A 20,814-nucleotide genomic window follows, 5' to 3' on the forward strand; every position below is an offset into this window, starting at 1 on the left:
TATTGTGATATTCGAGTACACGTTCTCACGCAGTTGCTTTTAGCTGCGGGCATTACACTTCAGGCGTTTCTCACGCGTTCTTGTCTCTCCTTCTCACAGAGACATAAAACAAGCGCACCTTCTTACATACGTCACACACTGTCGCGCGTGCAACGCCATACGCCCTCGCGGAGCAGAGAGGCAGAGACATTGTGATAAAATGGCAACCAAGGTAATCAGAAAGGTTAACCAACGAACGAGATTTCTCTACAGAATTTCCTCTCTGGTCAACAAAACCACCTTGAGGATTCTGGCGGGAACTCTCGTTCAACCCTTTTTCGATTACGCATGCATGCACCTCCTGGTATTCTAGCACCTCCAAAACCCTCAAATCTAGACTCCAAACATCCCAGAACAAGCTAGTCAGGTTACTTTTAGACCTCCACCCCAGATCCCACCTCACTCCTAGCCACTTCTCTAAAGTGGGCTGGCTCAAGGTGGAGGACAGAGTTAAACAACTTGCACTGAGCCTAGTCTATAAAATCCGCTACACCTCCCTGATACCGAAGTACATGTCAAACTACTTCCTTAACGTAAATGACCGCCATAACCACAACACCAGGGGGAGCTCCACTAACCACGTTAAACCCAGATTCCGAACTAACAAAGGTCTTAACTCATTCTCTTTATATGCCACATCAATGTGGAATGCGCTCCCAACAGGTATAAAAGAAAGGGCATCTCTATCCTCCTTCAAAACCGCAATAAAAGTTCACCTCCAGGCAGCTACAACCCTAAACTAACACCCTCCCCGGATTGCTAATAATCAAATGTAAACAATCAAATGCAGATACTTTTTCTTTTTCTTTTGCCTTCTGATCTCTCTCTCTCTCTCTATGTCCACTACTTGATGTCCATATCCCCCCCCCACCCCCCCACCCCTCTCTCCACACCCCTGATTGTAAATAATGTAAATAATTCAATGTGATTATCTTGTGTGATGACTGTATTATGATGATAGTATATATGATAGTATATATCTGTATCATGAATCAATTTAAGTGGACCCCGACTTAAACAAGTTGAAAAACTTATTCGGGTGTTACCATTTAGTGGTCAATTGTACGGAATATGTACTTCACTGTGCAACCTACTAATAAAAGTCTCAATCAATCAATCAATGGCTAACGATGTTGAACAGAATACTGTAATATGTCAAGTATGCGGCAAAAGCGTTGCTACAAAAAGTAGCATTACTGCTAATGTGTGGCATCATTTGAAAAGTCACCCGCTAGAGAATGAAGAGTGCTTGAAACTCCGCATGTCAACATCTCCGTTCGGTGCCACACCCACAAAATGCCCAAGCAACCATTTCCACATCAACACCGTATGAAAAAAATAGTCGACAACAGAAGGAGATAACGTCCGCAGGAACCTACCACATAGCGAAGGACATACACTATTTGATTTCCTATTATGCAGCTCATTTTTATTTGACAGTTATTTAAATATCTTGTGACATCATGCACAAAAGTGCACTTTATTTGTTTTGAACTATTGTAGTGGCGTTCTGTACAAAAAGTGCACTTTAATTTAGTGTTGTTTTGATATGTCATCTTAGTGACATCATGCACAAAAGTGCACTAGTAGCTTGTTTTAAAATGTCTCTGACAATCTTGCACTTTCTGTTTTGAAATGACATGAATGTTTGTGCCACTGCTTAATAAATACAGTTTTGGTCAATTGACTTAGTTGTGATTTCCCTCTCTGCATGAAAGTTTAAAATGAGCATATATTAATGCAGTATGAAGAAAAATGTTTTAAAGTAGACACATAGAATCATCATACTGCTGTGATTACATGCATCAAGTGTTCATTTAAGGCTAAGGAAAAATATCGAGATATATATCGTGTATCGTGACATGGCCTAAAAATATTGAGATATTAATAAAAAGCCATATCGCCCAGCCCTAGTCTGGATGACTCGCCTCCATATTTCCAGTGGTTACACTCCAAAAAGTCAGTGTTCAAAAACAAGGAAAAAAAAATACAAAAATGAGGGGTGTTTTATTTGAACTAAGCAAAATTATCTGCCAATAGAACAAGAAAATTTGGCTTGTCAAGACTTTCCAAAACAAGTCAAATTAGCTAACCTCAATGAACCCAAAAATACCTTAAAATAAGTATATCTCACTAATAACAAGTGCACTTTTCTTGGTAGAAAAAAAAAAAAAGAGACCTTTTTGCTCAATATGTTGAAAAGTATTCTTAAATTAAGTAAATGCTAGTGCCATTATCTTGACATAATGATATGCGCTCGGCATTATGATTTTTTTTTTCATGCTTGAAGTAAGAAATTATTACTTTAAAAAAGTAGTTTTATACTTGTGAGTGTTAATCGCAACAGTTGATATTCTAGTTTCACGCATGTTTTACTCAATATAGGTCATCAAATCTCAGCAACAAGCTGTAATATCTTACTGAGATCATTTAGGACCAAAACACTTAAAACAAGTAAAACACTCTAACATAAAATCTGCTTAGTGAGAAGAATTATCTTATCAGACAGAAAATAAGCAAATATCACCCTTATTTGAGATATTTCATCTTACTTAGATTTCACTTTTTGCAGTGTAGCTCCGAGCTACGAAACCGCTTTATTATGAAGCTGGCTGTGGCGCGTTCTTTCTGACGTCACTTCCTTTGTGGGGCGTGGTCTTTCTGGCGTCACTTCCTCCCCGAACTCACTTTGTAAACAATCAATGAGTCCATACAAAGCTAAGAGCCGGACATTCAAGAATTACACGGCACACTTACCCGTGTAAAAATGTGTCCGAGGAGGGGGACCTTAAACGCTGGTTTAGCGTGGCTGAAACGGGGCTTAGGCTAAATAATTATTCGTTTAAGGCAGACCTGGGCAAATTAAAGCCCGGGGGCCACATGCGGCCCATTCAGCTTTTCAATCTGGCCCGCCGGACATGCCCAAATATTTTTTTCAGATCTTTATGATGGAAAGTGTAGCTGCCATTATGATTTGCAGTGATGTTTTCTAATGACCGTAAGTCTTGAACTATACAAAGTATTTAAATGGTTGGAATCTGTGCTTTTGCATGATATACTAGTTACTATGGTCATCTAATTAGTTACTATGGTAATGTAAGTCACAGCAGCTCAGACGAGGCACCAAGCAGTGTGGGTGGGGAGCGTTTCCACAGAGTGTTTCCAGAGCCTGAAAAAGTGGGTGTCAGAGACAGACGTGGAAGGATATTTTTACAACAGAGTTCTAAAGCTTAGTGATACATCTGATATATCAGATCGTAGGTGGGGTTTTTTTACCCTTAGCGTTCATATTTCAAAGTTTGTTGCGTTTCCCTTAATTGTAAAATATGTGGATGGAGTGGGTGCGTGACGTTCTTTTGTTGTCAATATTCAGTGTTTTATCGTTCATAGTCAATATTGTAAATACCCCATTCTTTGCTTTCATGTACAAACCCCGTTTCCATATGAGTTGGGAAATTGTGTTAGATGTAAATATAAACGGAATACAATGATTTGCTAATCCTTTTCAAGCCATATTCAGTTGAATGCACTACAAAGACAACATATTTGATGTTCATTTTTTTGCAAATAAAAATTAACTTAGAATTTTATGGCTGCAACACGTGCCAAAGTAGTTGGGAAAGGGCATGTTCACCACTGTGTTACATGGCCTTTCCTTGTAACAACACTCAATAAACGTTTGGGAACTGAGGAGACACATTTTTGAAGCTTTTCAGGTGGAATTATTTCCCATTCTTGCTTGATGTACAGCTTAAGTTGTTCAACAGTCCGGGGGTCTCCCTTGTGCTATTTTAGGCTTCATAATGCGCCACACATTTTCAATGGGAGACAGGTCTGGACTACAGGCAGGCCAGTCTAGTACCCGCACTCTTCTACTATGAAGCCACGTTGATGTAACACGTGGCTTGGCATTGTCTTGCTAAAAATAAGCAGGGGCGTCCATGGTAACGTTGCTTGGATGGCAACATATGTTGCTCCAAAAGCTGTATGTACCTTTCAGCATTAATGGCGCCTTCACAGATGTGTAAGTTACCCATGTCTTGGGCACTAATACACCCCCATACCATCACACATGCTGGCTTTTACACTTTGCGCCTATAACAATCCGGATGGTTCTTTTCCTCTTTGGTCCTGGAGGACACGACGTCCACAGTTTCCAAAAACAATTTGAAATGTGGACTCGTCAGACCACAGAACACTTTTACACTTTGTATCAGTCCATCTTAGATGAGCTCAGGCCCAGCGAAGCTGACGGCGTTTCTGGGTGTTGTTGATAAACGGTTTTCACCTTGCATAGGAGAGTTGTAACTTGCACTTACAGATGTAGCGACCAACTGTAGTTACTGACAGTGGGTTTCTGAAGTGTTCCTGAGCCCATGCGGTGATATCCTTTACACACTGATGTCGCTTGTTGATGCAGTACAGCCTGAGGGATGGAAGGTCACGGGCTTAGCTGCTTACGTGCAGTGATTTCTCCAGATTCTCTGGACCCTTTGATGATATTACGGAGCGTAGATGGTGAAATCCCTAAATTCCTTGCAATAGCTGCTTGAGAAAGGTTTTTCTTAAACTGTTCAACAATTTGCTCACGCATTTGTTGACAAAGTGGTGACCCTCGCCCCATCCTTGTTTGTGAACGACTGAGCATTTCATGGAATCTACTTTTATACCCAATCATGGCACCCACCTGCTCCCAATTAGCCTGCACACCTGTGGGATGTTCCAAATAAGTGTTTGATGAGCATTCCTCAACTTTATCAGTATTTATTGCCACCTTTCTCAACTTCTTTGTCACGTGTTGCTGGCATCAAATTCTAAAGTTAATGATTATCTGCAAAAAAAATTAAAATGTTTATCAGTTTGAACATCAAATATGTTGTCTTTGTAGCATATTCAACTGAATATGGGTTGAAAACGATTTGCAAATCATTGTATTCCGTTTATATTTACATCTAACACCATTTCCCAACTCATAGCCTACCATAAAAGTGGGTGACATTGTTATCACCAGGAAAGATGAGGTCACCTACCTAGGTTCCATTCTAGAGGCTAACCTTTCCTGTGATAAAATGGCAACCAAGGTAATCAAAAAGGTTAACCAACGAACGAGATTTCTCTACAGAATCTCCTCTCTGGTCAACAAAAGCACCTTGAGGATTCTGGCGGGAACTCTCGTTCAACCCTTTTTCGATTACACATGCACCTCCTGGTACCCTAGCACCTCCAAAACCCTCAAATCTAAACTCCAAACATCTCAGAACAAGCTAGTCAGGTTACTGCTAGACCTCCACCCCAGATCCCACCTCACTCCTACCCACTTCTCTAAAGTGGGCTGGCTCAAGGTGGAGGACAGAGTTAAACAACTTGCACCGAGCCTAGTCTATAAAATCCGCTACACCTCCCTGATACCGAAGTACATGTCAAACTACTTCCTTAACGTAAATGACCGCCATAACCACAACACCAGGGGGAGCTCCACTAACCACGTTAAACCCAGATTCCGAACTAACAAAGGTCTTAACTCATTCTCTTTCTATGCCACATCAATGTGGAATGCGCTCCCAACAGGTATAAAAGAAAGGGCATCTCTATCCTCCTTCAAAACCGCAATAAAAGTTCACCTCCAGGCAGCTACAACCCTAAACTAACACCCTCCCCGGATTGCTAACAATCAAATGTAAACAATCAAATGCAGATAGTTTTTCTTATGCCTTCTGATCTCTCTCTCTCTCTCTCTCTCTCTCTCTCTCTCTCTCTCTCTCTCTCTATATATATATATATATATATATATATATATATATATATATATATATATATATATATATATATATATATATATATATATATATATATATATATATATATATATATATATATATATGTCCACTACTTGCTGTCCATATCCTATCCTACCCCCCCGCCCCCTCCACACCCCTGATTGTAAATAATGTAAATAATTCAATGTGATTATCTTGTGTGATGACTGTATTATGATGATAGTATATATCTATCAATTTAAGTGGACCCCGACTTAAACAAGTTGAAAAACTTATTCGAGTGTTACCATTTAGTGGTCAATTATACGGAATATGTACTTCACTGTGCAACCTACTAATAAAAGTCTCAATCAATCAATATGGAAACGGGGTTTGTACATAGATAGATAGATCTACTGGCCCCCAGACACATTTGTTTCCTCTAAATTTGGCCCCTGAGTCAAAATAATTGCCCAGACCTGGTTTAAGGGGTTTAAACGACTTAGTATAGACATGGCCTGATAGGTCACCTGATCACTGCACTCACACTCTTTGCTGCCTTTTGTGTGCAGTGGAAATCAAAGTGCGGTCAAACACGCACTTCGAAACACACACTTCGGACAAGACTGCGTGGAAATAGAAACAAGCTCCGTCGCCTGCAAACTTTAGAGACGTTCGTTTAGTGACGCTGACGTCACTTCCGCTGTGCAGACTCGAGGCCCGCAGAAAAAAAAAGTAAGAAAAAAAAGTGACACTTTCGCTGTTTAAAGTTGAAAACTAACAATCCACTCACCTCTATCTCCTCTTTCCGCGGCTTTATTCGCCTCTTCGTCCCGGCTGACCTGCGTGATGACCGAGGACGGGTCGTCCATCACGTCCACTTCTCGCTCCCGCCGTCAAAACTCGTGGATCGTGGCGCAGACTAGTGCAACTTTGCAGGGGTGGGGGGGGGGAAAGTTCGCCCACTCGTACGCCGTCACAGCTCCCCCATTTACACGAACACCCCGAACTTTTACAGCATTGTTGTCACCGGAGTTGGCAACTTTGATTCAATATGGAGCCGCTGGACGCCCCCACGCAGTTTCAAGAGCCAAACACGGAGGTTTCAAGGCGTCCCATTCCACTTCAAGTGGCGCAGTAAGGGAATGGCGAAAGCGTGGAGCGCCCGCGACTTTGACGACGGTCCCTTGTAAAAAAAAAATAAAAAAAAAAAGTAGCTCGTAACAAACTTACCCCCGAGACAAAGTTAACGCATTGAACTTATAAATTAAATGAAGCACAAAATATTCAACTATGTAGCGTTTGGAGACATTCCAAGCCAGCGACATTAACTTGGCGCCGTTGTCTGGAAAACACGACTGGTAAACAAGTCGACCACGACGGTTGGATACTTTCCATGCGAAAGGATATAAAGGGAACTCAAAACGACAAAAGGACGAATTCCAGGCCGTGGTTTAGTGTTCATGGAGGAGGATTTTCTTGCCGTTTAGTCCTCGGTATAAAAAAAATTCGGAGGTTGACGCCGTTTCGCAGAAACTTTTCGTGGGAGTTGCCACACAGAAACGCCCAGTTTGGGTTCCCTTGAAACTGCCTGGGTCCAGCCAAGGGAGCGTCGCCAAAGTTCAGCGTTTTTACGGTTTGTTTTAGTTCTGAAGGAAAATCAGACTGGTAAAAACTAGGGATGTCCGATAATGGTTTTTTGCCGATGTCCGATATTGTCCAAATCTTTAATTACCGATACCAATATCAACCGATACCGATATATACAGTCGTGGAATTAACACATTATTATGCCTAATTTGGACAACCAGGTTGGTGAAGTTAAGGTCTTTTTTTAAAAAATAAAATGAAATAGGATAAATAAATTCTAAACATTTTCTTCAATAATAAAAAAAAGGAAAACATTACAAAAATAGTTACATAGAAACTAGTAATTAATGAAAATGAGTAAAATTAACTGTTAAAGGTTAGTACTATTAGTGGACCAGCAGCACGCACAATCATGTGTGCTTACGGACTGTATCCCTTGCAGACTGTATTGATATATATTGATATATAATGTAGGAACCAGAATATTAATAACAGAAAGAAACAACCCTTTTGTGTGAATGAGTGTAAATGGGGGAGGGAGGTTTTTTGGGTTGGTGCACTAATTGTAAGTGTATCTTGGGTTTTTTATGTTGATTTAGTAAAAAAAACAAACAAAAAAACGATACCAATAATTTAAAAAACGATACCGATAATTTCCGGTATTACATTTTAAAGCATTTATCGTCCGATAATATCAGCAGGCCGATATTATCGGACATCTCTAGTAAAAACATGGCAAAATTGAGTTGAGTTTGAGTTTATTCCCAACATGCATGCACACAACATGATACATCACAATTAGGGAAGTCCGATAATGGATTTTTGCCGATATTCCGATATTGTCCAACTCTTTAATTACCGATACTGAAATCCACAGATACCGATATCAACTGATGTATACAGTCGTGGAATTAACACATTATTATGCCTAATTTGGACAACCAGGTATGGTGAAGATAAGGTACTTTTTAAAAAAATTTGTAAAATAGTATAAATAAATTCTAAACATTTTCTTGAATAAAAAAGAAAGTAAAACAATATAAAAACAGTTACATAGAAACTAGCAATTAATGAAAATGAGTAAAATTAACTGTTAAAGGTTAGTACTATTAGTGGAGCAGCAGCACACACAATCATGTGTGCTTACGGACTGTATCCCTTGCAGACTGTATTGATATATATTGATATATAATGTAGGAAGCAGAATATTAATAACAGAAAGAAACAACCCTTTTGTGTGAATGAGTGTGAATGGGGGAGGGAGGTTTTTTGGGTTGGTGCACTAATTGTAAGTGTATCTTGTGTTTTTTATGTTGATTAAATTAAAAAAAAAACAAAAAAAAACGATACAGATAATTAAAAAAACCGATACCGATCATTTCCGATATTACATTTTAAAGCATTTATCTGCATCTCTAGTAAAAACATGGCAAAATTGAGTTGAGTTTGAGTTTATTTCCAATATGCATGAACACAACATGATACATCACAATTAGGGATGTCCGATAATGGCTTTTTGCCCATATCCGATATTCCGATATTGTCCAACTCTTTAATTACCGATACCAATATCAACCGATACCGATATCAACTGATATATACAGTCGTGGAATTAACACATTATTATGCCTAATTTGGACAACCAGGTATGGTGAAGATAAGGTACTTTTAAAAAATAATAATAAAATAAAATAAGATAAATAAATTTAAAAAAAATTCTTGAATAAAAAAGAAAGTAAAACAATATAAAAAACAGTTACACAGAAACTAGTTGTGGAGGGAAGTGAGTCAGCGCGTCTGCAGGAGCAAAGGTCAACGCCTCCGGCAATGGTGTCGAGGGCGGGGCACCATCAGCTGGGGGCGGGGCATGAAACACCGCTGGCAGGTGATTGGATGGCACAGGTGGTACGTGTTAGTCTAATCATCTGTTGTCTTTAACAGTGAGCGACCGGCGGCGGGAAGCGAGATGAGACTGGAGAAAAGTGACATGCAAGAAGTGTATGAAAAAGCTGCATGAGTGAAATAAAAGCTCTGGTAAAACGACACGCCTGGCTCTGTGACGTGGTATCCGTGGAACGGGCAGGGATCGACTTCCACACTAGTAATCTATGAAAATGAGTAAAATTAACTGTTAAAGGTTAGTGGACAAGAAGCACGCACTGACTGTATCCCTTGCAGACTGTATTGATATATATTGATATATAATGTAGGAACCAGAATATTAATAACAGAAAGAAACAACCCTTTTGTGTGAATGAGTGTAAATAGGGGAGGGAGGTTTTTGGGGTTGGTTTACATGTACGACTTTCTCCGACGCTGCCACAGAAAGACGTGTTTTATGCCACTCCTTTGTCTCATTTTGCCCACCAAACGTTTTATGCTGTGCATGAATGCACAAAGGTGAGCTTTGATGATGTTATTGACTTGCGTGGAGTGCTAATAATCCGTGCTAACAATTATTTTTAGGCTACATATTGCATCACTATGCCTCGTTTGTAGGTATAATTTGAGTTCATTTAACTTCCTTTACTTATGTCCTGTGTGTATTTAATTGATATTTGCATGTCTCATGACACATTATCTGTATGTGATATTGGCTGCATTTGTGATTGTGTGCCATGTCGTTCCAGACCACAGCAAACGTTACCCAGCCTGCAAAGATTGTAATAAATCCATTAGAAGAAGACAGCCTGTCCTTTCCTTTAACTTGGTCATACACATCTATACCTTTGGCAGTTTTAAGCCAGTAAAATCCAGGAGTTATCTAGACACTTACTTAAAGGCCTACTGAAAGCCACTACTACCGACCACGCAGTCTGGTAGTTTATATATCAATGATGAAATCTTAACATTGCAACACATGCCAATACGGCCGGGTTAACTTATAAAGTGACATTTAAAACTTCCCGGGAAATATCCGGCTGAAACGTCGCGGTATGATAACGTATGCGCGTGACGAAATCAGAGTAACGGAAGTTATGGTACCCCGTAGAATCCTATACAAAAAGCTCTGTTTTCATTTCATAATTCCACAGTATTCTGGACATCTTTTGCAATTTGTTTAATGAACAATGAAGGCTGCAAAGAAGACAGTTGTAGGTGGGATCGGTGTATTAGCAGCGGACTACAGCAACACAACCTATCTATCCTTCCAGTCAGGGGTTTATTTTTTTGTTTCTATATGCAGTTAAAGCACGATGCTATCACGTTAGCTCGTAGCTAAAGCATTTCGCCGATGTATTGTCGTGGAGATAAAAGGCACTGAATGTCCATTTCGCGTTCTCGACTCTCATTTTCAAGAGGATATAGTATCCGAGGTGATTTAAAACACAAATCTGTGATCCACAATAAAAAAAGGAGAGTGTGTGGAATCCAATGAGCCAGCTTGTACCTAAGTTACGGTCAGAGCGAAAAAAGATACGTCCATCGCTGCCTCTCAAGTCCTTCACTGTAACGTTCCTCATCTACGAATCTTTCATCCTCGCTCAAATTAATGGGGTAATCATCACTTTCTCGGTCCGAATCTCTCTCGCTCCATTGTAAACAACGGGGAATTGTGAGGAATACTAGCTCCTGTGACGTCACGCTACTTCCGCTACAGGCAAGGCTTTTTTTTATCAGCGAGCAAAAGTTGCGAACTTTATCGTCGATGTTCTCTACTAAATCCTTTCAGCAAAAATATGGCAATATCGCGAAATGATCAAGTATGACACATAGAATGGATCTGCTATTCCCGTTTAAATTTAAAAAAATAATTTCAGTAGGCCTTTAAGATTCGATGGGCCATTCGTATTGATGCTAATCTTTGAACGTTAGCTAAATTTAACAATGTATATTTTTGGAGAACTAAACAATGATGGTGGTGTTGTGGTTTTCGGTCAAGGATTTTGAGGGATTGTTTGTGCAAAGTTTCCAATGGCCTCAGTGTCATTTTGCTTGCCTGCGACCAACATGTTATACAATAATAAAAACGAGACATAATCATTGCATTAAAATAAGTTTGAGCTGCCTCCAGTGTTAATGAATTCCTGATACATTTGAACTTTTTAATGTTGTATTTAAGACTCTGGCACATCTGTTTGATATGTTTTTTAAAGCTCTAAAATGACACCCAGGTAACGATATTCACTAACATTTTGTATTATTTCCTTATTGACCGTTATATCTGGAAAGGATGACATTTTATATTTGTTTACAAAATACATTGTTGCAGTTTTCTTAATGTTTAATGTAAGACAAGAGTCATGTAGCCATCTTGCCACCTAATATGTTACGTTAACATACCAGGCACGTTCTCAGTTGGTTATTTATGCCTCATATAACGTACACTTATTCAGCCTGTTGTTCACTATTCTTTATTTATTTTTTTAAATTGCCTTTCATATGTCTATTCTTGGTGTTGGGGTTTATCAAATAAATTTCCCCCCAAATATGCGACTTACATGTGTTTTTTTCCTTCTTTATTATGCATTTTCGGCCGGTGCGACTTATACTCCGGAGCGACTTATAGTCCGAAAAATACGATACTGTTTTAATTGGTTTTACCCTTTAAAATCGTTTTTTTAATCATATTTATTTTTATATTATTTTTATATTTATTTATTTATTTTTTTTATTCAGTATGAATATTGTTTTTAATATTGTTGTGGTAACATTTTTGTTGCTTAAATGTGCTATATAAATAAAGTGGATTGGATTGGATTAAAAACGCACGAAGAATGTTGAACGACAAGACTTTCTATCAACATTTTATTACATACTGTCTCTGGAAAAAAAAAAAAAAACATTTCCCACGTATAAACACCGCAAAGTGGCACATTTACAAATTCTTAAGCATCCAAATTCAAAGAAAAATGGAGTGCTGTTAGAGTAACAGGACTATTAAATGCCATCAATACTGTCACATGTCGACAAGAGTATGTCGTTGTAAAGTTGCAACAGTGGGGCTAAGGTTTGTTCAAAAAAACATGTGATTTACCACCGGAACACATTAAAACACTTTGGATTGGACTCCAATCCAGGCACTGACTGGGCAACCATAACTTCACCAAAGTACGAGTAACACTGAGGAACCACAGGAGTTCACCATTGTGGTGTGACTGTGTGGGGTGGCGTGGCCTGCGGACCTGCAGCGAAGCGGGGTGTGCCAGGACCGGTTTCGAGATTAGCGAGAGGTGCGTAGATGGCACACCTGGGCTGGCTTATCTAATCACCGGTCACTCTGTTAAAGAGCGGCAGCCGGGAAGGAGAGGGGTTGTTGACGGTGGAGAGAAAACCCGAGCACGAACGAGAGTGAGGGCGAGACGGACAGAAATAACTGAAAACGAACACAAATAAAATGTATTGCGAAATAAATCATTGTTCAGAAAGATGAACGAGGCGGTCATGTCCGTAATTGGTGGTCTTAAGAACCCGGAAGAGCAAGTCTTCCACAATTTGAAATTGTGGAAGACTACGCACCTGTCGATAATCTCGAAACCGGTCCTGGCACACCCTGCTTTGCTGCAGGTCCGCAGGCCACGCCCCCACCCACAAACTGTTCTAATCTCCACCGCTCACTGCTTGTAATCCACGTTTAAACACAGACACGTTAATTGCACCCTACCTTAAATAACAACCACAAGGATTCTCCTCTTCTTTTTTGTTTTCCCTTATTGAGTCCAAAAAGTGATTGAAAGATGCTCGTGCATGCATGCAAATAAATTAACATGAAAAAAGTAAACATTTAAAGGAAAAGTAATCGCGATTTTTTTTTTTTTTTTTTTTTTTTAAACCAATGTGTAACGCAAATGCAAATATAAGTTAGCAGCTCAAAGTATGGTACATTCACAGGTGGTGCGTGACGTAAAAAGAAGGCTGATGATGAACAATTTCAGTGTTAAGAATTTGCACACAATGTGTTGGCGTCTGAAAGTATCTCGTCTTCTGCGGCTGACTTGGCAGCCTTAAGAACGGTCAACAATGCGTCATTCCAGGCGACGGGAGTCGGTCCGTTCTCGGTTATTTCACTTTGGGCCGGGACCTGGCGGCGCGTTTTGGTAGGTGCGCAGCTGCACCTTGTGTTTGGTGGAGCTCTCGGCGCGGCGACACTGCTGCTCCACCAGGAACTCCTTGAGTCCGGCGGTGGCGAAGGTGAGAGTCTGCCTTCTCAGCTTCATCAGGTAAGTATCCTGCAGCCACGCGTGGGTGATGCAGTCGCGTGTGGTCGGGCGGGCCCTGAAAACACAGATGCCTATCGATCAGTGGCGGGGCCGTGCGTTTCCCACCTAGGCCTTCAGTCATGTCCGACTTCAATGATTACCTCTCAAAATACCATAATTGATGTCACCACATGACCATTGCTGGAGAAATACTATACAGCAGTGGTCCCCAACCTTTTTGTAGCTGGGGACCGGTCAACGCTTGAAAATTTGTCCCACGGACCGGGGGGGGGGGTGGATTATTATTATTAATTTTTTTTTTTTTCATAAAGAAATACAATCATGTGTGCTTACAGACTGTATCCCTGCAGACTGTATTGATCAATATTGATATATTATGTATATATTGTGTTTTTTATGTTGATTTAATTTTAAAAAAAAAAACCCGGGGGTTGGGGGACCACTGCTATACAGGAACACATATACGCCCTACTACTTATCATTGAAACACATCAACAGTGTACAAAACAGGTTTTTTTCTGGCGCATTTAAAAATCTATTAAAACGCATCAGTGTTAAAATAATCATGTATATATATTATCACACAACTTTAGTATGCTTAAAGTCCGTTGCTATAGTTATTAGCTATTGTGCTCAAGCTGTACTTTTTCTATTTGTGCAAGGACAAAAACTTCTTGTCTGAGGGGTGGCCATACTTGCCAACCTTGAGACCTCCAAATTCGGGAGATTTTTGGTGGTAGTTAAGGGGGGGAGGAGTATATTTATAGCTACAATTCACTGAAATTCAAGTATTTCTTTTATATATATATATATATATATATATATATATATATATATATATATATATATATATATATATATATATATATATATATATATATATATATATATATATATATATAAACATTGATAAACATGATAAACATTGATTGATTGATATATATATATATATATATATATATATATATATATATATATATATATATATATATATATACTACTACCGTTCAAAAGTTTGGAGTCACCCAAACAATTTTGTGGAATAGCCTTCATTTCTAAGAACAAGAATAGACTGTCGAGTTTCAGATGAAAGTTCTCTTTTTCTGGCCATTTTGAGCGTTTAATTGACCCCACAAATGTGATGCTCCAGAAACTCAATCTGCTCAAAATAAGGTCAGTTTTGTAGCTTCTGTAACGAGCTAAACTGTTTTCAGATGTGTGAACATGATTGCGCAAGGGTTTTCTAATCACCAATTAGCCTTCTGAGCCAATGAGCAAACACATTGTACCATTAGAACACTGGAGTGATAGTTGCTGGAAATGGGCCTCTATACACCTATGTAGATATTGCACCAAAAACCAGACATTTGCAGCTAGAATAGTCATTTACCACATTAGCAATGTATAGAGTGTATTTCTTTAGAGTTAAGACTAGTTTAAAGTTATCTTCATTGAAAAGTACAGTGCTTTTCCTTCAAAAATAAGGACATTTCAATGTGACCCCAAACTTTTGAACGGTAGTGTATATAAATAAAATAAATACTTGACTTTCAGTGAATTCTAGCTATATATATATATATATATATATATATATATATATATATATATATATATATATATATATATATATATATATATATATATATATATATATATATATATATATATATGTGTATGTATATATATATATATATATATATATATATATATATATATATATATATATATATATATATATATATATATATATATATATATATATATATATATATATATATATTACGGACCGTAGATGGTGAAATCTATAAATTCCTTGCAATTGCTCGCTGAAAAATGTTGTTCTTAAACTGTTCGACAATTTGCTCAGGCATTTGTTGACAAAGTGGTGACCCTCGCCCCATCCTTGTTTGTGAATGACTGAGCATTTCATGGAAGCTGCTTTTATACCCAATCATGGCACCCACCTGTTCCCAATTAGCCTGTTCACCTGTGGGGCGTTCCAAATAAGTGTTTGATGAGCATTCCTCAATTTTCTCAGTCTTTTTTGCCACTCGTGCCAGCTTTTTTGAAATCATTTTTCCAAATGAGCTAATATTTGCAAAATATAACAAAGTTGACAAGTTTGAACGTTAAATATCTTGTCTTTGCAGTCCATTCAATTGAATATAGGTTGAAAAGGATTTGCAAATCATCGTATTCTGTTTTTATTTACCATTTACACAACGTGCCAACTTCACTGGTTTTGGGTTTTGTACATTAAGAGAACTTGTCGGTCATCTGGACACTATGCTCCTTTTTTAACAGCATAGTACGCATGATTTTAACAACTGACAAGCTAATGTTGGAGGTCACTAGTACTTAAATGAGGGTAGTTACTTGAAGGCACTCCAGGGAGTACTTGAGATTCAAATATGTGTTCCCTTAGAAACAGCACCCTCTGCAGTGGACCTCTGTGTTTTGCATTACAGGCCTGTATTTTTCCATCCATCCATTTTCTACCGCTTGTCCTTCTCGGGGTCGCGGGGGTGCTGGAGCCTATCCCACACTGTAAAACCCGAATGCTCAAAACAATTAACTAGAATAAGTAGTGTGAACTTAAAAAGTTGTTAAAAGTTGTACTTACTTAAAAATGTTGAGTGTGAGTAACATTTTCCTTCTTTTTGTTTATTCAATTTATTTTTAATTCATGTTAACTTTTTTTCACATTATGTAACTGCGACTTAAAATAATTAACTCACATTTTTTAAATGTATTTTTAATTTTTATTATCTTTTTATTTTTTTCAATACACTGTAGCACTTTGAGGTTGTTTGCTCAATGTAAAGTGCTTTTTACAAATACAATCTATTATTATTATTGTTACTAAAAACTCAGTGGATTAAACATAATTTTGTCTTATTTTGAAAGAACAAATCATCAAATCGAATCAAGAATAAATTAAGAATGAATCAATCGCATTATAGATTTGTATTGTTATTATACTCTGTGTGTTTATGTGTATATAAACTATTACATGCACATGTGTGCGCGCGCACACACAAACACATACCCACACACACACACACAGAGAGGAAGTGCTTTTATTTTGTAGCATTTTCGTGCACTTCCTCTTCAGGCAGCAGACACGCACGAAGAGGAAAATTTTTTAATTGGTCAGTTTAATTCAATTATAATTCAAAAGTACATTTAACATAAACTCCAAATATTTACGATCGGATATACTCAAATATTTGAGTTTATAAACTCAAAAAATATGTGGCAACTGATTGCCTCACTTTTTTTGACTTCTGCTTACTTATTCCGGTTTGCAGTGCAGCCGCATTCGGGCGGAAGGCGGGGTACACCCTGGACAAGTCGCCACCTCATCACAGGGCCAACACAGATAGACAGACAACCCAGAAATGTGTAAATCTCAGCTCAGAGAGGACGCAGTCGGGGTAAAACCAGTAGGACTTTGTAAGTTTGCCATCTCATTACTAAATGAATATTCATTATTTTGTATGCTATGTTTTTTGTGATGTAAAATAATGTAGAAAAAAATCAGATAAATATTAGTTATTTTATATGTATTTTTGGTAACACTTTAGTATGGGGAACACATATTCCCCCATAATTAGTTGCTTATTAACATGCAAATTAGTAACATACTGGCTCTTAATTAGTCATTATTAAGTACTTATTAATGCCTTATTCTGCATGGCCTTATTATACAACCAGTAAGCCATTAACTAAGAGTCTTCCCTCAATAACCTCAGAATTATTGCTTATTAGTAACCCTAACCCGGGGGTCGGCAACCCAAAATGTTGAAAGAGCCATATTGGACCAAAAATACAAAAACAAATCTGTCTGGAGCCTCAAAAAATTAAAAGTCATATTACATACAGATAGTGTGTCATGAGATATAAATTGAATTAAGATGACTTAAAGGAAACTAAATGAGCTCAAATATAGCTACAAATGAGGCATAATGATGCAATGTGTACATATCCATCCATCCATCCATCCATCTTCAACCGCTTATCCGGAATCGGGTCGCGGGGACAGCAGCTCCAGCAGAGACCCCCAGACTTCCCTCTCCAGAGCAACATTTGCGACTTCCTCCTGGGGAATCCCGAAGCGTTCCCAGGCCAGAGAGGAGATGTAATCCCCCCATCTGGTCCTTGGCCTGCCGCGGGGCCTCCTCCCAGTGGGACGTGCAACAAGGACCTCCCTAGGGAGACGCTCGTGAGGCATCCGCACGAGATGCCCGAACCACCTAAGCTGGCTCCTTTCCAAGCGAAGGAGCAGCGGCTCTACTCCGAGTCTCTCTCGGGTGACTGCACTTCTCACCCTATCTCTAAGGGAGATGCCAGCCACCCTTCTGAGGAAACTCATTTCGGCCGCTTGTATCCGCGATCTTATTCTTTCGGTCATTACCCACACTTCATGACCATAGGTGAGAGTAGGAATGTAGATAGCTCGGTAGACCGAGAGCTTTGCCTTCTGGCTCAGCTCCCGTTTCGTCACAACAGTGCGGCAGAGAGACTGCAATACTGCCCCAGCTGCTCCGATTCTCCGGCTGATTTCCTTCTCCATCTTTCCCTCACTCGTGAACAAGACCCCGAGATACTTAAACTCCTCCCCCTGGGACAGAGTCCTGTCCCCTACCCGGACTGTACAAACCATCGGTTTCCTGCTGAGAACCATGGCCTCAGATTTGGAGATGCTGATCCTCATTCCAGCCGCTGAACACTCGGCTGCGAACCGATCCAGTGAGAGCTGAAGGTCACGAACCGAAGGTGCCATCAGGACCACATCATCTGCAAACAGCAGTGACGCAACCTTTAGCCCCCCGAGACGTATACCCTCTCCGCCATGGCCACGACTCCGCCTAGAAATCCTGTCCATGAAAATCACAAACAGGATAGGTGACAGAGCGCAGCCCTGGCGGAGACCAACCCCCACTGGAAACGGATCCGACTTACATCCAAGCACCCGGACACAACTCTCGCTTTGGTTGTACAGAGATTGGATGGCCCTCAACAGGGTTCCCCTCACTCCGTACTCCCTCAGCACCTCCCACAAGATCTCCCGAGGGACGCGGTCATACGCCTTCTCCAAATCCACAAAACACATGTAGACTGGATAGGCATACTCCCAGGCCCTCTCCAGGATTCCCGCAAGCGTAAAGAGTTGGTCAGTTGTTCCACGACCAGGACGGAATCCACATTGCTCCTCTTGAATCTGAGGTTCGACTATCGGCCGGACCCTCCTTTCCAGTACCTTGGCGTAAACTTTCCCAGGGAGGCTGAGTAGTGTGATACCCCTGTAATTAGCACACACCCTCTGGTCCCCCTTTTTGAAAAGGGGAACCACCACCCCAGTCTGCCACTCCCTCGGCACTGTCCCAGACTTCCACGCAATGTTGAAAAGGCGTATCAACCAAGACAGCCCATCAACACCCAGAGCCTTCAGCATTTCTGGACGGATCTCGTCAACCCCCGGAGCTTTGCCACTGTGGAGTTGTCTAACTACCTCAGTGACTTCACTCCGAGAGATCGACGTCGATCCCCCATCATCCTCAGGCCCTGCTCCTATCAGGGAGGGTGTGTCTGATGTATTTGGGTTCAGGAGTTCCTCAAAGTGCTCTTTCCAACGCCCCACGACTTCCTCACTTGAAGTCAGCAAAGTCCCATCCTTGCCGTACACCGCTTGGATGGTTCCCTGCTTCCCCCTCCTGAGGTGCCGTATGGTCTTCCAGAACAGCTTTGGTGCCGCCCGATAGTCCTTCTCCATGGATTCCCCGAACTGCTCCCACACCCTCTGCTTAGCCTCGTCCACAGCCACGGCCGCTGCCCTTCGGGCCCGTCGGTACCTTGCAACTGCCTCCGGAGTCCCCTGGGATAACATACCCCGGTAGGACTCCTTCTTCAGTCGGACGGCTTCCCTGACCACCACTGTCCACCAGGGTGTTCGAGGGTTACCGCCCCTTGAGGCACCTAAGACCTTCTGGCCACAGCTCGCATCTGCAGCTTTAGCAATAGAGGCTTTGAACATTGCCCATTCCTGTTCAATGTCCCCAACCTCCACAGGGATGGCAGAGAAGTCCCGCCGGAGGTGGGAGTTGAAGTCCTTCCGGACAGAGGACTCCTCCAAACGTTCCCAGTTCACCCGCACTACACGCTTGGGTTTGCCAGGTCTGTCCAGAGGTTTCCCCCGCCATCTAACCCAACTCACCACCAGATGGTGATCAGTTGACAGTTCAGCCCCTCTCTTCACCCGAGTGTCCAAGACATACGGCCTCAGATCAGCTGATACGATTACAAAATCGATCATTGATCTTTGGCCTAGGGTGCTCTGGTACCAGGTACACCTATGAGCATCCTTATGCTTGAACATGGTGTTTGTTATCGCAAGTCCGTGACTAGCACAGAAGTCCAATAACAATCCACCACTCAGGTTCAGATCAGGGAGACCGTTCCTCCCAATCACGCCAGTCCAAGTATCACTGTCATTGCCCACGTGCGCGTTGAAGTCCCCCAGCAAGACTATGGAATCCCCTGCCGGCGCCCCATACAGGACCCCATGCAAGGTATCCAAGAAGGCTGAATACTCTGAACTCCTGTTTGGTGCGTATGCACAAACAACAGTCAGAGTTTTCCCCCCTCCAACCCTAAGGCGAAGGGAGGCGACCCTCTTGTCCACTGGGGTGAACTCCAACGTACAGGCACTCAGCCGGGGAATCGTGAGTATCCCCACACCCGCCTGTGCCCTCACACCCTGAGCAACTCCAGAAGTGAACAAGGTCCATCCCTTGTCCAGGAGTGTGGTTTCAGAGCCCTTGCTATGCGTAGAGGTAAGCCCCACCAGATCCAACCGGTAGCGCTCCACCTCTCGCACCAGCTCAGGCTCCTTCCCCACCAGCGTAGAGACGTTCCACGTCCCAAAAGTCAGCCTCTGCTGCCCCGAATTGGTCCGTCCGGAGCCTCCACTTTCACCGCCATCCACTTGGCAGCGCACCCGACCCCACTGGTTCCGACCGCGGGTGGTGGGCCCACGTGGCAGAGAAGATGGTGTGTCCACGTAGCTTCTTCGGGCTGTGCCCGGCCGGGCTCCGTGGCAAGCCCGGCCACCAGGCGCTCGCTGACGAGCCCTACCTCCGGGCCTAGCTCCGGAGGAGGGCCCCGGGCTTCCTCCGGGCCGGGTAACGCATCCTCTTTTAGGGTAGTTCATGGGGGGTATCGTAACCCTGATGGGGGGGGCATTCGGGTGCTACACCTTGCCCAAG

At 41.2% G+C, this 20,814-nt stretch overlaps 2 protein-coding genes across 2 annotated transcripts in view; both read right to left on the bottom strand.

Annotated features, from left to right (window-relative positions):
- The window catches only part of LOC133659908 (carboxy-terminal domain RNA polymerase II polypeptide A small phosphatase 1-like), a 44,865-nt gene extending 37,506 nt beyond the window's left edge, over positions 1-7,359 (bottom strand). The window contains exon 1 of the mRNA XM_062062757.1: positions 6,589-7,359. Within this exon, the coding sequence (XP_061918741.1) occupies positions 6,589-6,667 (79 nt within the window). The 5' untranslated portion in view covers positions 6,668-7,359. The remainder of the gene's footprint in view (positions 1-6,588) is intronic.
- A 4,767-nt stretch (positions 7,360-12,126) lies between these two features.
- Positions 12,127-20,814, bottom strand: part of LOC133650060 (striated muscle preferentially expressed protein kinase-like) — a 137,934-nt gene continuing 129,246 nt past the window's right edge. Inside the window, exon 41 of the mRNA XM_062046896.1 lies at positions 12,127-13,601. Within this exon, the coding sequence (XP_061902880.1) occupies positions 13,391-13,601 (211 nt within the window). The 3' untranslated portion in view covers positions 12,127-13,390. The remainder of the gene's footprint in view (positions 13,602-20,814) is intronic.

The sequence above is a fragment of the Entelurus aequoreus genome, linkage group LG01 (genome assembly GCF_033978785.1).
Source record: "Entelurus aequoreus isolate RoL-2023_Sb linkage group LG01, RoL_Eaeq_v1.1, whole genome shotgun sequence".
Classification (NCBI taxonomy): domain Eukaryota; kingdom Metazoa; phylum Chordata; class Actinopteri; order Syngnathiformes; family Syngnathidae; genus Entelurus; species Entelurus aequoreus.